This window comes from Pristis pectinata, chromosome 21, assembly GCF_009764475.1.
Source record: "Pristis pectinata isolate sPriPec2 chromosome 21, sPriPec2.1.pri, whole genome shotgun sequence".
NCBI classification, from domain to species: Eukaryota; Metazoa; Chordata; class Chondrichthyes; order Rhinopristiformes; family Pristidae; genus Pristis; species Pristis pectinata.
Genome location: NC_067425.1, coordinates 29,693,010 through 29,711,451, shown reverse-complemented (window position 1 = coordinate 29,711,451; position 18,442 = coordinate 29,693,010). Strand labels below are relative to the sequence as shown.

At 40.7% G+C, this 18,442-nt stretch overlaps 1 protein-coding gene across 2 annotated transcripts in view; it reads left to right on the top strand.

Annotated features, from left to right (window-relative positions):
- The window catches only part of hip1 (huntingtin interacting protein 1), a 236,106-nt gene that overhangs the window by 83,345 nt on the left and 134,319 nt on the right, over positions 1-18,442 (top strand). For both annotated transcript variants that reach the window (XM_052035356.1, XM_052035357.1), the window contains exons 2-3: positions 8,101-8,164; positions 11,096-11,238. In XM_052035356.1, the coding sequence (XP_051891316.1) occupies positions 8,101-8,164; positions 11,096-11,238 (207 nt within the window). The remainder of the gene's footprint in view (positions 1-8,100; positions 8,165-11,095; positions 11,239-18,442) is intronic.

Sequence of the window (18,442 nt, the reverse complement as noted above, 5' to 3'; positions counted from 1 at the left end):
ATAGTTGTACCATAACTTCCCTGCTCCTACATGCCTTGGTTAATGAAGGCAAGTATCCCGTTGGCCTTCTTAACCACCTTACTGTAACTGCTGTCAGGGATCCTTGAGGGACATAAACATCAAGGTCAACTCTGTTCCTCAGAATCTCCTTGGGTCTTTCTATTCATTGTGTATATCCTATAAGTGAGCACAAAATGTAAAGCCTGGCACTTTACAGAATTATATTCCATCAGCTGTTTCTTTGCCCTTCTCAACAAATCATCACTATCATTCTGTAACTGAAAACTACTCTCTCATGATCAACACCACCATCGCTCTTCATGTCATCTGCAAACTTAATAATCAGACCTCGCATATTCACATCCAGACTGTTTATATATAATAACCTGTAAGCGTCCCAGCACCAATCCCCGCTGTAAACCTCTGGTCATGGGCTTCCAATTGCAAAAACAACCGTTGGCCATCATCCTTTCCTGCTGTCATGCAGTCAATTTCAGATCCAATTTGATAAATTGTATTGGTTCTCATGTGCTGTTAGCTTTTGGACCTGCCTCCCATGTGGGACTTTGTCAAAGGCCTTACTGCAATCAAATTTCACTATCCTCGTTGACTCTCTTAGCCACCCCTTCAACATTCAATTAAATTAATCAGACATATTAAGTATAAAAGCAGTTCTAAGTCTACAAAAGTCACTGGTTGTGGTTGAATTTGAATATTCAGTTTGGATTTGTGCACTGTATGTTCAATGTGTACAAGGTGCACAAGAAATTCACTTATGTTTTGTGGATTGAAGGGCTGAATAAAATATCACAACAAAGAAGGTAAAGTGGATAAGAGTTTCCACTTTATTTGCACATTTAGCTAGAGGATGCAATTGAAGATAACTATCAAAAGAACATGAAGATATAACTGTGTATTAAATTGCTATACATGGAATGGTTTACCAGAAACAGACTTCAAAAGGTAAATCAGTATGTGTATAGAAAAAGAACTGGGTTTTGAATTGTGATTTTCACCATCCCTGTGCTTGTCAAGACCTTCATCCGTATTGTCTGCCACAGGGAAAGTCAGCACATGGGTCATCCACAACTGCCTCCTCCCAGTGGCTGAAGTGTGAAAATCCATCTAGAAGTAAAATGGAGATTTTCACTGGGTATCAATTCAATAGAAACACAGAGCACCATCAGTCACTATGCAAATGTTTTTTTTTGATTTTCAAGAGACTTTGATTCACTGCGGACCATCTTTCTCAAATTTGGCAGCGCTCGAAAATCCTTCTCCATCTTGTATCTGCTTCTCAGTAGCATGCAAGCTGTGGTCTCATCCAGAGAAGGGAGAGGGATGTTTTGTAGACCATGGAATGTTGCGCCAGGCTACTTTTATGAGTCCAGTCAACATTAAAACAAAATGTGGTGAATTTGTTTTATAAATAATTTAGAACTTGGTATTCAATAAATATTTTATTGCAATCTTTTCTAGATTAATTCTTTCCTGTGCCAATTTTCATTATAACTAATTGGATCTCTTGGTATTTGTACAGTGTGAGTAGAACCATTCCAGCTTTGTCAGCCAACACCATTGTACATTTCTAAAATGTCTTCTCTCCTTTCCAAATTTGTCTGTCTTTTGCTGCCAAAAGGTAAACTTCACAATGGGATGTGGATTCTTATGCGAGAATAGCCACTGTATCTAGCTTGAATATTTTTGCACAAGTCTAAACCATACCATAGGGTTGATGAGATGAGAGGAGCATATCTAAATGTGTCTTCACTGAGTGTTCATCATTTCATGGTAGTTGAACTGGCCATCTTTTTATTATTTTGCAGGTTTTGGGCATTGATGGCATGACCAAAATTTATAGTCCATTACTAATGGATGTACAGAAGCTGGCAGTGAGCCACTTGAATTGCTGGAGATGTTTATGAAAGGTATTTCTGTAATGTGGTGAAGGAGGGAGTACCATGATTTTAAAGCACCTATATATTCCCATGGCAGCATGATTTGTAACTCGGGAACTCACTGGTGATGGTGTAACCTTTTGCGTCCTGGCATTGGCCATCTGGATGTCCATTTAAAGTTTGCAGGTTTTTGAGGTGCTGTTGATGAAACTTTGGTGAGTTACCATCCTCAGGAGCCTGAGGGCACATACCACCAGACTTAAGGACAGCTTCTACCCCACTGTGATAAGACTGTTGAACAATGAGACTTTATATGATGAGATGGACCATGACCTCTCAATCTACCTTGTGAACTTGCACCTTATTGCACTGCACTTTCTCTGTAGCTGTGACACCTTACTCTACTGTTATTGTTTTTGCCTGGACTACATCAATGCACTCTGTACTAACTCAATGTAACTGCACTGTGTAATGAAATGACCTGTACGATTGGTATGCAAGACAAGTTTTTCACTGTACCTCGGTACAAGTGACAATAATAAACCAATAACAATATCAGTGGTGGTGTTGAAGGATGTGAGTGGTTAAGATGGTGGATGGTATATTAGTCAAGTGGGCTGCTTTGTCCAGAATACTACTGAGCTGGTTGACAATTATTAGAGCTGCACTTTACTTGTGTAAATGAAGAGTGTTGCGTCATTCACCTAACATTAGCCTTGTAAATGGTGGAAAGGCTTTAGAAAATGAATTGAATATTGAACCTTACCTGAATTGTAGCTACAATATTTGTGGCTGATCCAGTTAAGTTTTGGTCAACAGTGGAGAATTAAATCACGTCATTGTTTGAAGAAGGTCTCAGACAGATGGTTGGATTCACTGGGAAATGGTCACTGCCTGGTATGACTGTTACTGCTATTTATGAGCTGATTTCTGAATGTTGTTCCGATTTTGCTCCTGGATGACTACATTTTCTAAGTAGCTGCAAATGGCTGTTGGGAAATCATTAGTGAGCATTTCCACTTCTGACCTTAATGGTTGAGTGAACATTACTAACAAAGCCCAAAAGATGGCTTGTCCTGTTGCTGAGATGATTAGCCTCCATTGACCACAAGCATCTCAGTTTGCCAGGTGCAACTTCATCATTAGAAAGTTTCTCCTTTAATTCCCATTGACTTCAGTTTTACTTGGGCTCCTTGATGCTACACTCAGACAAATGCTGCTTTGATGCTAAGGGTAGTCACTTTTACCTTCCCTTTATAATTAAGCCCTTTGTTCCACAGCTTCGATCTCTGAAGCTAACGTATCTGAGGAGACCAAACTTGGCCCGAATTGATTTTGCATCCTGCTCTGACTCCTAGTCCCTAAAGTATTGAAGCCAAAAGTAAAATACTATAAAGACTGGAAATCTGAAATAAGGACAGAAGATGCTGGAAATACTCAACAGGTCAGGTAGCAACTGTGCAGAGAGACAGATTTGACATTTCAGGTTGATGACCTTCTGTCGGGAACCGAAATCGGTAATAACTTTCTCCATTTGATCCCACAATTAATCGACCTACTGTGGTGTCAGCCAATTACCACCCTTCTTTCCTCCTTAACAGGCAACTAGTTAATGATTCTGTAGTTGTCTCCAACACCAGCAAGTCCATGCCTTTTGTCCAACTGTCAGAAATTGTTGTGGAGTCTTGTCGTCTTAGGACACATATTGGGGAAATTCTGGTGATTTCCTGTTCATAATGGGGCAAATCGTGCTGGCTGTGGTGAGTGGTTCCAGTTGGAATGCTGCCTTTCCGCTGTGTATGTGCTGCCAAAAACTGCAGTCTGACACTTCAAAGTGACAGATGGCACTGTGTCTGTCTCTGTGCTCTACTGATGGACTTCGTGTAGAATCCAGTGGCAGAGTCTAATCTTGCTGGGATTCCCAGGCATTATGCCAAAGGTTTGATGCTCTGAAACCATGCCAGGGATGATCTGTTAGAGGATTGGAGACACCATTGATTTTAAAGGGTGTTTTAGGCCTGCAAGTCAGCAGGTACAAGGGATAGTAAGTAATGTTTTAATGTTACATTTCTTTGGTTTGATGTTAATTATTTCAAATTGTCTTCATGTTTTGATCTTAACTCTATTTAAATGTTTTAATTTTCAAATTAAATGTTATTGCTTTTATCACTTAAATAACTTTTAGTAGATCGTGTGCCTGAACATCACAGGTATTTTATAAACCTGTTAAAATGCTTGATAGTTTTGAGTTGTGACCCTAGGTTTGCCCTCTCTCCAAGTCTGTCAGAGAGGGAGCCTCAGCACTACCTCTGCACGAATATTGGTGAACTCAGCAGCCTCTATATTTGTGTACAAACGACGTACTGATGCTTTATTAAAATTACACCTAGTTGACCAAAATTCAAACATCACTTTGTGATCAAAAAGGCATTGGAAGTGAGTGAGGACTGAACCTGTTCCATTTTTACTCACCCTAAGCACAGCTGAAACTTTGTGAGGAGGATAGTTTAATCTTAAAACTATTTTCACATTTTCTTATGACATAGTAGGACCGAGGGGCCTGTTTCTGTGCTGCATAACTCTATAGAAGGAGGTCACTTGATTCATTGTGTCTTTGCTGGCTTGCAAAGCAATCCCATCAATTCCACTTAATTTCCTCCAACCTATTCCCTGGCGATCCCATCCTGATTCTCCTACCATCTACCTACCAACCAGCACATTGTTGGGATATGAGAGGAAATTGGGGAACCTAGGGAAAACTCATGCAGTCACAGGGAGTACGTGCAGACACTGACAGCACCTGAGGATTGAACCTGTTCTCCCCCTCTTCCTTGTCCCAGCTCTTCCCGACCCATTCCCACCCCAACCATCTGTCACTCTATTTAGTTTCTGCTGAGCTCAATTTAGTTTATATCTATCTGCTGATGTCTCTGCTTCTTTGGTTCAATTTTGAATAGAAGTCCAGATGGCAGATGAAATTGCCGCTTAACCAGTCCTAACTGGGAGCGAGAACCGTAGCTGATTTTCACCCATTCCGCCTTCCACCTCCTCACCTTAACCCAGGGGTCATGGGGCCAATTTTAGCAGATCATGTGCTGCTCCAACCGAGATCAGCTATTACAGTACCATCTGGGAATGAATACTGTGACCTTTTTGATGGTACTCTTGCCAATCAAGGGACTAATTTCATGTATGTCTTTCCCTTATTGGCAATCAGGATGGTAGCACCTCCGTATTGACCGTAATTCTCAGTCTCTGTGGAATCTGTTGCTTTATTGAAGCTGGTTTTACTAAAAATCTTTTGGTGGAGCCCAATCTATGTCTGTTGCTCATTAAATCACGTTTAAAGAATGTTTTTGGCTAGCTGTGTTAAGTGGAAGACAGGTTACTTCATGCCATGTAAAATTTTCTATTTCTTTACAGTCAAGTCCACATCATTGCGTCAAGTTACCTTCTCTGGTGTCAAATTGACTTCTGATTCCTTGAGTCCATTCTCCCTCAGTATTTCCCCTCCCCCCAAGTGTTTTTATTTATCTTTATCTCATTAATGATCCATTATTTGTGTTCGTAAAAAGAATACCGTATGATTGTTTGTCATTGTCTTGATAGTTGAAACACCATGGGTTGATCATTTGATTGGCTGTCAGCCTGTTACTCACCAATATTTTGCTGTTGCAACTTGTCACTCGCTGTGGACCAATGAGCCTGTCGCACTGTGCCCATGTGGCACACTCCACACCACTTGACACGTGGGGTCATGTGACTGACCCTCAGGTGATTGCCATTGAAAGCGCCGGTGACTTTGCTCAGCTGTGTCCTTCCTGTAGTGGGGAATGACTCGTACCTGCCACCACCAAGGTTTGTCATGGGTTTAGTTCATGTTTGTATCTTAATAGACCTTCCTGCACTTGACAGCTTCTATCCCACTGTGATAGACTATTGAACGGTTCCCTTATATGATGAGGTGGACTCTGACCTCACGATTTACCTTGTTGTGACCTTGCACCTTATTGCACTACACTTCCTCTGTAGCTGTGACACTTTACTCTGTACTGTTATTGTTTTTACCTGTATTACCTCAATGCACTCTGTACTAATTCAATGTAACTGCACTGTGTAATGAATTGACCTGTACGATCGGTATGCAAGACAAGTTTTTCACTGTACAAGTGACAATAATAAACCAATACCAATACTCTGTTCACACTAAATCATGATGCAGACCATGGAAAGATCTGGGACTTGGATACTGAACTCAGAATCAACTATTTTGCCTATATAATGCTGCAACGTTGCATTGCAACAAAAGCACAGTGCGCACTGAATTAGCTTAGTGTATCTAGTAGTTTACATGCTATCACTTCTTCATTGTGGCTGGCTCATCACTGCCAATGGTGATGTGGGGATTGGACTATTTACATATAAAAGTGCGGTCATTACTTTGGGGATCGTTGTCACTGACTCTCAGGTGTTCTTTTGCAAAGAAAATCCTTTTTCAGCCTGGCTTTTGCCCAAAGGCTTGGATTACTTCTGATGACATTTGAAATTGAATAGTTTATACCGCTAAGGTTTATTCCAGGCTTAATTTATTTTTGTATCTCGGCAGACTTCTTCTACACAGTATACAGACTATTTTAAAGTTGTTTATTGAAAAGGTTCTAACACCTCTATTTCTCTTGCCCCTTCATAGGCATATTATTTCAGTCCTCTACTTATTCCTGAGGTGCCTCGACAGGATGTAGCTTTAATCTTGTCCCTATCTGTTTTCTGAGCAGTATGTTATTAGTCCTAGCTGTAGTTGTAGTTCGGTAACGTGGCCAAACCACTCTTGATCATTTTGTACCTTGAGTGCTCATTTCCTCCCCATAATGAACACGAATGGAGAGACAGCTTCTGTTGAGTACATGTCTTTCCCTCGCCCACACTACCGCTTGCATTTATGGCCACAGTTCCTGGTCTGGGTTCTTCCATCAACTCTATCCAAGACATTGTGAAAATTACAATGACAATATAAAACAGTTCAGTCTGTGGAGCACCCTAGTAAGAGGGCACGCACGGTAGTGTAGCGGTTAGCGTAACGCTTTACAGCGCCAGCAACCCGGGTTCAAATCCGGCCGCTGTCTGTAAGGAGTTTGTACGTTCTCTCCGTCTCTGCGTGGGTTTCCTCCCACATTCCAAAGACGTATGGGTTAGGAAGTTGTGGGCATGCTATGTTGGCACCAGAAGCGTGGCGACACTTGCAGGCTGCCGCCAGAACAGTATGCAAAAAGATGTATTTTACTGTGTGTTTCGATGTACATGTGACTAATAAAGATATCTTTTCTTATTTTATTTGTAATACTACAAGGATGGCATGGTCCTGTACTCTTTTGGCAAACAGAATTGGGTAAAGGAGATACTGGCCGCTTTCTCCAGCAGTTGCTGTTCATTGCATAGAAATAATGCTTCCAAACTGTCTTCCACTGGGGTATTGGGAGTATAACCCAGATAGTTGGATCATACACCCCACATCCCAAGGATCACCAGGCTTGCCAAAAAGGCACAGGGATTAAGTCTTTGTGTGGTCTAAAGTCATTTGGGTGAATTTGACTCGTGTAGGTTAAGGAAGCTGTTCTGATTAGTTCATGGTACAAAGATTAAGGCTAAGAAATTTAAGTTGGGGTAAGGGAAAGAGGGAGTTGATGTTTACACAGTGAGTAGTTATGTCCAGAGCTTGTGTTACAAGGGTAGTGGAAGTAGAGACGATTAATGAATTTAAAAGTAACCGATGGACACTTGAATCATATCAACTTTCTTTCAGAAAAATGTCTTTCAGGGACAGTGTTGGTGGATGGGACAGTATGGACTGTTCTACAGAGAGCTCCGTAAACCTGATGGGCCAAAGACTGCCACGCTGTAATGATTTCATGACTGCATGACAAATAGAAATAAAATTTGCAATAACACATAATTTTTTTATGCAGGCAATGTTGGAAATGCTCAGCTAATAAAGTCGCATCATGGAAAGAGAAACACGAGTTGATGTTTCAGATCAATGGTTTTACTTCAGAATCGATGAAAGATCATCGACCCAAAGCATTAATGCTGTTTTCTGTTCTCACTTCTAGCATCCATGTTGTTCTGCTGCTCTATTTTTAATTATTTAACTGGTATTCATGCTTTGAGAAAGATTTGATCTCCCTTTCTCTTTTATTTTTTGCAGAGCGTCAGCATCAATAAGGCTATTAACGCACAGGAAGTTGCTGTGAAGGAAAAACATGCCAGAAATATCCTTTCTTTTGGGTGGAGTTGGAGAGAGCACAAAAGGAAGCCTTATTCGGGCTGTGTTTGTTTCCCACTGACTGGGCTCTGAGTGTACGGACTGTGGTTTCCTGATTCTCCATCAGATGTTTTCAATGTGTTGATGCTGGGTGGCAAGGTTTTCTGGGTTGCACGCCCCGTGCTTAGACACATCAGCCAGTGTGGAAATTGTGAGTGCACAATTTGCAGGTGCATTTGCGAGATTGGTGGTGGTCAATGCCTTACATGGGAACAGTGTGTGCCTCTGCTTCTTGACTAGACTTTTGGCATACTATCATGCAGTTCGAAACTGGGAGTGTTGTATTTTGTTTTCTCTGCTCCCTTGTATGTATAATTTGCCTATTGGTCTCTGGTTCCTTGCCCAAATTTATCATTCCACAGTGCGACATCATCCAACCCTGTCGTGGCCTGATGTCAGCACAAACACGTTTTCTGGCAAGAGTCTCCTGGTGGTGAGCAGGTGTTCGAACTCAGCTTTTCTATTCTTAGTATAAGTTTCCCCACCCATTTCCTTTGGGAAGCCGGGGCGATTGATTCTGACAGCACAGCTGATTTGATTAGAAAAGGTACATCAGCAGGTTAGTGAAGAGTGCAAGTCTTTGGGTCTGTTTTGGTTACCTCTTGGGGTTTTCTGTACTAAGTCACAATCTACGCTTCAGGTTAGAGATTAAACCAAGGGTCTTTCTGTTCAGTCACATGGCTCAGGTTGACATCAAATATCACGTGCCACTATTTTCATATGGGGTAAAATGTTCTCCCATTGATCGAGACAACACCACTTTATTGGAGACACAACTTTATTTTTTGCTTAACATTATTTTGTTGCTCAGTTATTGTATGAGACTCTCGCAATCATATTTGCCCATATAATGAATATCAGAAACGGAGAATAGTTAGTTGGATGTGAAGAGACTTTGCTGGCCCTACGCGGCTATTATAGTCCTGTATAATTAATAAAGTTCTAAAACAGGTACTTCCCTGTGCAATGAAAATCCAGACTTAAGGAATTGTTCAAAGGGGGCTGGGAGCGCAGAAAGAATTCATGAACTTCTGGGCTAGTGTGGAGAAAATAGCTTAGGGTTGGAGTTCCTGGCTGTACCTGGTAACTTTTGGTATGTGCTGGATGAGCAGAATCACATGTGAGCAGCATGATACTAACAGTCTAGGCTTTTGGTTGAGATTAGTGTGTCGGGGAGGGGAAAAGAACCAGAATAATCGACTTTCTGTGTTTATCCCAAGTGCAGCTTGCGTTTACCTAGAGACAAAGGCTGGGAAATACCACATAAAAATTGCTTTGTATGTTTGTATGTGTTTTTTTTTAGCACTTTCTCCAAAGTTTAACAATGTAGAATTCAACCTTGGGCTCTATTGTAACCAACATTTTTGTAATCAGAGTAACTTAATTCGGGAACAAATACATTCCTTAAATGTTACGCCCAGATCCCCAGTGTGAGAAATAACAACTGTGTATTACACAACAGGTTAATCATTCTACATCTCATCTGTTTGATGATTGTGCCATTAATTAAGAAACTCTTGAATGAGTGCTAGATTATTACACTGCACTGTGAACTAATAGCAGCTGTTTAAGTAGCTCATTTTACTGAAGGAATTGAATATCCAAAACTTATTGGATCACTTGTATCATTTTCACTTTCCTGTGAAATATGGATTTTCAAATCACTTTCCTGGCTTACATTTCCATTTTTGTTGGAAAGAGAACCTGTTGGGGGACGATTCCTTTGTCCTTCTGTCCTCTTCCAAAACAGGTTATCATTTATGTGTATTTTTGTAGCTGTTGGTTCCTCTGGTTACTTTTTCCTCTGGTTTGGATATTTAGCTCCAAGGGAAGGAAGGAAGGAAGGGGGTTGATGAGGAAAGTAGATATTTGACTTGAGGCTGGCAAGTTTATTAAAGTGGGAGCTTTAAACCTGGGCACAATTTGTTCAGCACCTGACAAACACACCTTATGTTATCTTCTGCATAAATATTAGAAAGGTAATTTACCACCTATTTTTTTTTCCTTGTGAGGAACATCAAGGCAAACACTGAGTGCCTGACATTAGTACTGTCAAGGCTGATGGGCTTTTAAAATTTTGAACCTGAAGTTAAGTCTTGGTTGTGAAGGAAATTAAAGAAGTTAACATGCGTGGAAAAACAAATTTGGGGGAGAAAAATCAATGGAAGTAATCTGTTGTTTTGGACTTTGTATCTAGATACTACTTGAATGCCTCCACCACCCCCTCAGGCAGTGTGTTTCTGAGGCCAGATGTAAACCCAGGTTGCCATAGTATGCTTCAGTTTCTGGCTTGGAAAATTTATTTGCCTAGCTCAAGGATGTCCAAATTATGACCAATGACCAGCTTTGGATGAGGCTTGTCCTGTCTTGCTGAAAGGGGAGCATTCATTTAGGGGAAGCCGGATATTTTACCATTCACAAGACACCACAGCTCTGCTAGAATTTTCTCAGTTGTGCACTTTTTTCAGCTGATCTGCAGGAAAAACTTAAAAGAATATATAAATTTAAAAATAGACATGTGTTGGAAAAATGGTCAAATGGTACTGAAAGATAAAGTACCCTAGCCGTAACATTTTTTTATATCAGAATCTAAAGTTTTAATCTTTCTTTTTCAGATGCCAAATGAATTGCTGTCAATTTCCTGTTTTGATTTTAGATCATGAGCACTTTTTTTTAATCTGGTATCCAAGAGTGATTTCCGTTCCGTTTATTCGCCATACCATGGAGTTTCATAACAGTCACAAGAACAATTCATTGCAATCCATGATATGAAGCTAATTAAACTCTAGAACCCAGAACTGATCACATCTGTTTATATGCAGGTTTCTATTAAAAATGTGTCTGCATTGGTAATAATTTCCTTAACCTGTTTCTGCACCATGCATTCTGGGTACACATCATGAAAAGGGTGCCCACACCTTCTGGTCAGTAGTGAACCGGTTGCCACTGTCCAGCAACGCAGTCCTTTGTTGGAAATTTTGTCATGTATTTCACAAGCTGCTTCGAGATGGACATCCAAGTGTAAGTCCTATCATATTAAGTATTACTTGGTTAAATGCATAACGATTAATGTTGAACATGAAAGTAAGTCATTAAGTTATATGACATTCACAAAATCTCTGAACCAAAAATATACTTCATCACCAACCTAGAGGTCATCTCTCATAACCCACAAGAATGAAATTCCTTGTCATCTGTTTGTGCCCAGTGATGTCAGTAATTGGAAGACAAGTTTTTGCATGATGCAGTGTGTTAATAATTGGAGGTTACAACAAATAAATGTTTAATTAGAGCATGCAGTGTTCTAAAGTACTTCAGAGGAGCATTATAAAACAAATACTGTTACTGAGCCAAGTGTTATATCAAAGAGCTAGGTTTTGAGGAGTGTGTAAAAGAAAATACAGATGAAGAGGAGCAGGTTTTAGACATGTCTAGAGCTTCATGACCTCATCAGTTTGGCTTTAGAGAATTGCCAACTGAAAGCAATCAAATTAAATGTTGATCAAGAGGCCAGAATTTGAAGCATGCATCTATATTGAAAGTTATAATGAAGGAGGAGATTACAATGATAGGGAGGGACAAGACTGGAAGGATTTGAAAACCAAAATGAGCATGTTCAAGTCACTGCATTGTCCAACCAGAAGCCAATGTATTATCAGCAAGCAGAGGTATGATGGGTGAACGGTACTTGTTGCAAGTTCGGGCAATGATAGCAGGATGTTCTCAAGTTTATGGAGAACAGAACTAGGGAGTGTATTTGAATTGTCATTTCTAGAAGTATCCAAGATGTTACAGCAACAGATGAACTGAGGCAGTGGTGCTGTAAGCTATTATTACTTAGATAGAAATAGGTTGTCTTAGTGATGCCATGAATATGAAGTCCAAAGCTCATTTTGGGACCTAATATATTGCATCAAGATTGTTAGTAGTTTGTGACTCGAACTGAAGACAGGAACTTCATTCTTAATTGAAGGAAGTTTCTGCTGACTGAGAGGTCTGATGATTTCAAAGCAACGAAGGAGTCAAGCAAAGTGGTGGTGTGGTAAAACTGTGTGTAATCAGTGCACAAGACATTGGGTTTTCTGAGGAAGTTGCTAAGAAACAACATGTGAAATAAGAAGGGGTCCAGGATAAATGTCTGAGGGACACTAGAGATAGCAGTGTGGGCCATTGCAAGTTATTCTCTGCAGATGATCCCAGATGACTGGATAGATAAGAACCAGATTAGTGTGGATCCTCCTGGATAGATGATTATGACGAAGTAAAAACAGAAAATGCTGGAAACTCTCAGCAGGTCAGACAGCATCTGTGGAAAGAGAAATAGAGTTAATATTTCAGTTTGAAGACCTTTGTCCGAACTGGGGATTTAGTTTTAAGTTGTTAGAGACAGTTTAGGAGGGATGGATAGGACAAATGGAATATCTCTAATAGGATGAGACCTGGGTTGCCTTTGGGGATGAGATGGTTGATGGATCAATCAGATCAGTTAGAAAGAGAAAACACAAACAAAGGAATGTAAAAGCTGCAAAATGCACAGCTGCAGGAACTGTGGTAAAAGGTTGGGAGGGGGTGAATGAGCATAGATTATCTTTGCCGCAATCATCAATATGAGATTAGTGACTGTGGGAGAAGCAGATCTGAGGGTCACGTGCAAGGGGTTGCAGGTAAGATGGGACAAGTTTATGTGGTTGTGTTATGTTCAAGGACTTTGGAAAGGAAAGGACAGTTGTTTGCAAGGATGGAAGAGTCTTGAGTTGTTTTGAGCAAGGGGTGACAAAGGAAGATTTTAAATTGGGAGGACTGTACCCGAGGAGAAAGAACAGTCAACAGTTTTAGTTAACATGAGGCAGGAAGGGAAGTTTGATGATCAGCATGTTTAGTGAGACAAGGATGAAGGAGAAGGAGGTGTGTCTGCTTGGTGCGGTGAGTTCAGAGAGGGCATGAAGGGAGATAGGTGAGAAATAGAAGAAATTTTAGAATCCTGAGCTGGACTTAGTGGGTTGACAGAAAACTGGGAAACAGCAGTCAAGAAGGCTAGGACCTACCTGGGGATACGGGAGAAGGGTTTAAGAAGGTTTGCAACAAATATGAGAGATTGGGATTGCCTTTGCATTCCAGGGTGATCCAGGATCAATTTTGATTGTTCATGATGATCTTAGATCTGCCTCCATCATTAATGAGTGTGGTTTTAGTTCTTGCTCATTCATCCTTACCTTGCTGTGATGGGTGAAGGCAAGAATGGAGCTTGGCTTTGGTGAATATGACAGCCAAAGGTTAGTCCTCTCCAATAATTTGAGCAAAAAAATACCTTATATGAGATATTAAACTGGGACCCCATTTACTTGCTGAACTGGATGCAAAACAATCCATTGTAACACTTTGAAAGGGGGTAGGAAAAATTTCCCTTGTGTCTTGGAAAATATCAAGTAACTAAAATCACCGAAACTGATAATGTTATTATTCATAGCTGTTTTGTGGAGCATGTAAGTGCAATTGGTTACTGTGTTTCCTACATTAGAACAGTAGCAACACTTCAAAACTATTACATTGGCTCTTAAGCACTTTGGAACATTGAGGTTTTGAGATGAAATGTAAACACAAGCATGTCTCTTTACTGTCTCCTTAGTATTTGCTGATTGATGGAATCAGTGAGAACAAAATTGAGCTTGGGTGTATAGTCTGTTGACTGTTTGACTTTAAGAAATGAAAATAAAATTGGAAATATTTTCAAGTACAAATGCCTTTTCCATGTACATTCATAATCATTTTATAAGGTTTAAACATAATGCAAATATATGCACATATCAGAATAGCAGAGTTTTTGTGAAATGGTGAGGGATTGTATTAATGTGCAAAGGGACCTAAGTGTGTTAGTATACAAGTCACTGAAAGCCAACAAGTATTGGTTGGAATCTGATCGCACTGCTTGCATGGGTGATGAAGGCAGGAACTCTCATGCATTTAAGTTTCGAGATGAGCACTTGAATTGCAATGTATGGAAGATTATGGACCAAGTGCTGGTAAGTGGGGTTAGTATTGATTGGTACTTGAGGGCTGGCATGGACATGGTTGGCCTAGGGGCCTGTTTCTGTACTGTATGACTCAATGACCTACTTGATGGAAATGCTCTCCAAAATGAGCTTTGGGGAGGGCATCTGTAATTGGATACAACTTCTCCACACAGACATAAAGTAGCACAGTCCATCTTGGGAATATGGGAATGGAGTTCTCTCTTCAAGGTAGGAAAGTACTTGGTCATCAGGTGTGAGGTGCACTTAGGTTGCTGAACAAGGAACAGGCGTGGCCCGTACCCTGTTCATGCACAGGGGCAGCTACCTGAGCCATCTTCCATTTCACCTGGCCAAATAAATTGTATCTGTAGGGATTTGACGTACAGGTCTCAAGAGAAAAATGAAAAATGCACCTAATATAATCCACATTCCAATGGCCACCTTTGCCTGTGGCCACATTAAGCTGTGCATAGAGCCCGAATATGCAAACATCAAGTGTCACTAGGTGCAGAAATTCTTCCTGTCCTTATTGTTGCAAAGTGAGGGACTGATCTCTGACCTTGAGGCATCATCTGCCCCTTGTGGAAAGATTTCTGCAGAAGAAACCCTTAGACCACAAGTTGGTCAGGCAGTGGTCTGAACAGAATGTCCCGGAGGCTCTGTGGCAGAAGAAGATAATTGGGTGGTTCCTCAAGCAGACTGTCAAAGTTATTTGGCAGAATGGCTCATCCACAGAACTCTCGGACAAGCACCAAGTCTTGCTTTGCTGACGGTGAGAAGGACACTCCCTTTCAGATCCTTCATGCTCAGCCAGAGTCACAATCTCACCGCAAGCTGCCCTTGAGGTGGCTGCAGAGCAGATACAACCATCGTTTGCCTCCTTGTAAACTGTGTGTTTGCCATGAAGCTCTGGAAAGCAATGCACTGGTCTTTGCCAAGGTTCATCCTGAGCAGCTGTGTAACATAGGCCTCTGTGCTCTATGAGCTGTTCCCAGAAATGCATACTGAGACAAACATCAACTGCTGCTGGAAGATCAACTCAGTAAAAGATGCACTTTGGTCTGAAACTTGTTGGTCTTCCAGTGCAAGGAGATGTCTGTAACTGAGTGCTGCGGACTGGGGCATTCTAAGGTCCAGGACTATGTGCTGAGAGACACACTGAAGCTCAGTGCACCCAACACAAAGTTTTTGTGGGGAAGGACCACAGTATGGTGTCCTGCTGCTGCTGGACACTAGCTGCTGGGCCATGTATAACAGCCTCTTAACTGCTTCATGGGTTGAGTGAGGATGAAATCTTCATAAAATTAACATGTTGCAAATGAACATATTGAATTGTTTGGTGCAGTGAATGAAGATAATGAGAAGTTCCAATTGTATAACTGTATATTATGAATAAAGTATATGCTTTTCCCTTGTACTACCTCAAAGTACTTGTTTTAAAATGATCTGTATGGTTGGCCCACAAAACTAAGTTTTTCACTGTATCTCGATACAATAATAAATCAATACCAATTTAGGAAAAAATAAGTAAGGTTCCTTCCTTTATAAAACTCTGCTTTCTGGGAGCAATTAAATTAGAGATTTGCTGGTATTCCCATTGCATACCAACTTTATTTAACAAAAAGAGTTGCTCTGTTTGGCTGAATACATTATTGAAATCTGCAGTCTACATTTTTCACTTAAGGCCTCAGTCTGTCTCAGCCTGTGCTTTGATGGGATAATTTTAATCAAGGTTGCATTTTCTGATTGTATGTACTTCTAAGATTCCCAGTGTGCGATCCACACTGAGTTTGCAGATTCTCTGCGTGCAGTGGGGTTGAAGGGCGTATCACCTATTTCTGAGATGATTTAGTATTGTCTTTGTTTTTCCCAAAAAAGTTTGTAAGAAACCGACGATTAGCTTTTTTTCTAGGAATTACTGACTATTGTGTTTCTGTTCTGACGTACTCAGGGACACAATGCCCACAAGCATTTCTGAAAATAAATTTATTATGGCTTCTTGATGTTTATTAAGGAAAATATTCTGTTTTTAGATAATAATTAGTGTTTAATGCTATTTGAACCCAAGGACCATTTCTGAGACATAAAATAATTTCTTGATTATAATTTATTTTGTAGCTTTGTTTAGGAAAACTTTGAAATTTCATAAGCAGAGAACCTTTTGATTATTTTACATTTAAACTTCTGAAAACTTCAAATTTCTCAGTGTTTTAAGAGAGCAAATGTATTTAATTCCCTGCTGCTCATCAGGAATGTGATTAAACAGTGCAGATGAAATTGAGAGGGTCTTTAAGGAAGATCGCAGGATGGAGATTTTGAGGAGTTTGTGAAAATGCAAAGTCAGGAGGATTAGACAGCTGGAGAATGCTATCAATTTAGGTAATTGGGAGTGGTGAACGTACAAGAGGCAACAGCCAAAGGAATAGATAATTCATGGCATTTTTACAATGGGGAGTTCACTGAGATATGGGAGGAGGAAGGCAGTGAGGCATGAAATAGTGCCTTGGGTAAGTCAAGGCCCATTCACATTAGTTTTGGTAATACTCATAGTCTTCAACATGGAACAGAAAACAACTTCAAATTGCCAGGATGATGTGCCTCTTTACAGAACTTACCCTTGTGACGATTTGTTGTTACAAAATGATGTATGCTCAGATTTCTGGAAACCAACACTCATAACTAAATAATCCATCAGTTGAACATTGAATCATGGCTGCTGACAGTTGGGCAAAGTGAATCCCTTTTTAGATGTTTGCCTGTTATCATGAGATTGCTCTGAGAGCACCCTAAACTCAGTGGGCTCTATGGTGTATGTTGTAAGGTAATATGAATAGGTGAACGTTTCCACCGTACAATAATCAGCCTAAATTCTATGCTTTTAGCCAGGTGAGTCTCTGGTCAGTGGTGACTCCAGAATATTGATGGCATAACTGGTGGCAGCAGTGTGATTGAATCTTGTTGAAGATGCCATTGCCTGATACTTGTGTTAAGTGAATGATTCTTGCCTCCTCTCACTCCAACCCTGAATGTGGGCATCAACAACTTTATTATTTGAGAAGCTGCGCATGGAATTGAACACTGAGAAATGATCACAAACATTTTCCCTTCTGATGTCGTGGTGAATGGAAAGTCATTGATAAAGAAACTGAAGATAGACACTGCCCTGAGGAGCTGAACAATGATGTCCTGGGATGTTTGGCTTCCAACAGGAACAGCGACTTTCTGCATGCACTGGGCATGATCTGAGCCGATGGAAAATTTTCCCTTTGATACCCATTAAGGTCTCCTTGAAGCTAAATTTGGTCAAATACTGTCTTGATGACAAAGGCATTCTCAATGACCTCATCTCTGAAATTTGGTTCTTCTCTCCATACTTGGGTTAAGGCTGGACAGTGGCCCAGAGCATTGTTGATAGCACCTTTCTATCACTCCATGCTGATCGAGTGGTGAAGCAGATGGGATGATTATTGGCTGGGTTAGATGTGACTTTTTTATGCCCAGTGCACACATGGGCAGCTTCTTTTGTTATTATTGGGAGGATGCCAGCATTGCGGTGTCAGAAACAATTTGCTCAGAGGTGCAGCTAGTTCTGGAGCATGTGCTCAGTGCTGTAACTGGGATACAGTGAGGTCCCATAGCCTTTGCTGCATCTAGTACACTCAGCCATTCTCCTGCCAGTTACTTTCTTTCTGACTGAATGTAGCAGAATTGCAAAGCTTTGAACTGATGTGTTGGTTTTGTGACCTTTTGGCTATTTTTACACCACGCTGCTTCTGTTGTTGGCACACGGGTACTCATTTATTGATCTTTGACCGTATTGGTTCTTCATATTTGAGTGGGCTTAGTGCTGTTCCTGGCATGCTTTTCTTAATGCCTCATTGAACCAGGGTTGGTCCCCTGCTTGATGGTCAAGGTAGAATGAGGGGGAATATGCTGGGGAATGAAATCGCATATTGTGGGGGAATAATTCTGTGACATATCCTGAATGCTTAGTTTTGAGCTGCTGTTCCCATGATAGTTCCACACATGTGGATTTGTGTCCTCAATGTGAAGGTGACATCTTTTCCACAAAACTGTGAACTGATTACTCCTCCTAGGACAGATGCATTTTCAGCAAGTAGAAGGAAGGTGAGGGTCTTTAATTTTTTTTTCTGACCAGCTGCTATGTGCCCCCTTTGACTGCTGCATCTTTCAGAGTAGCCCAGCTTGGTCAA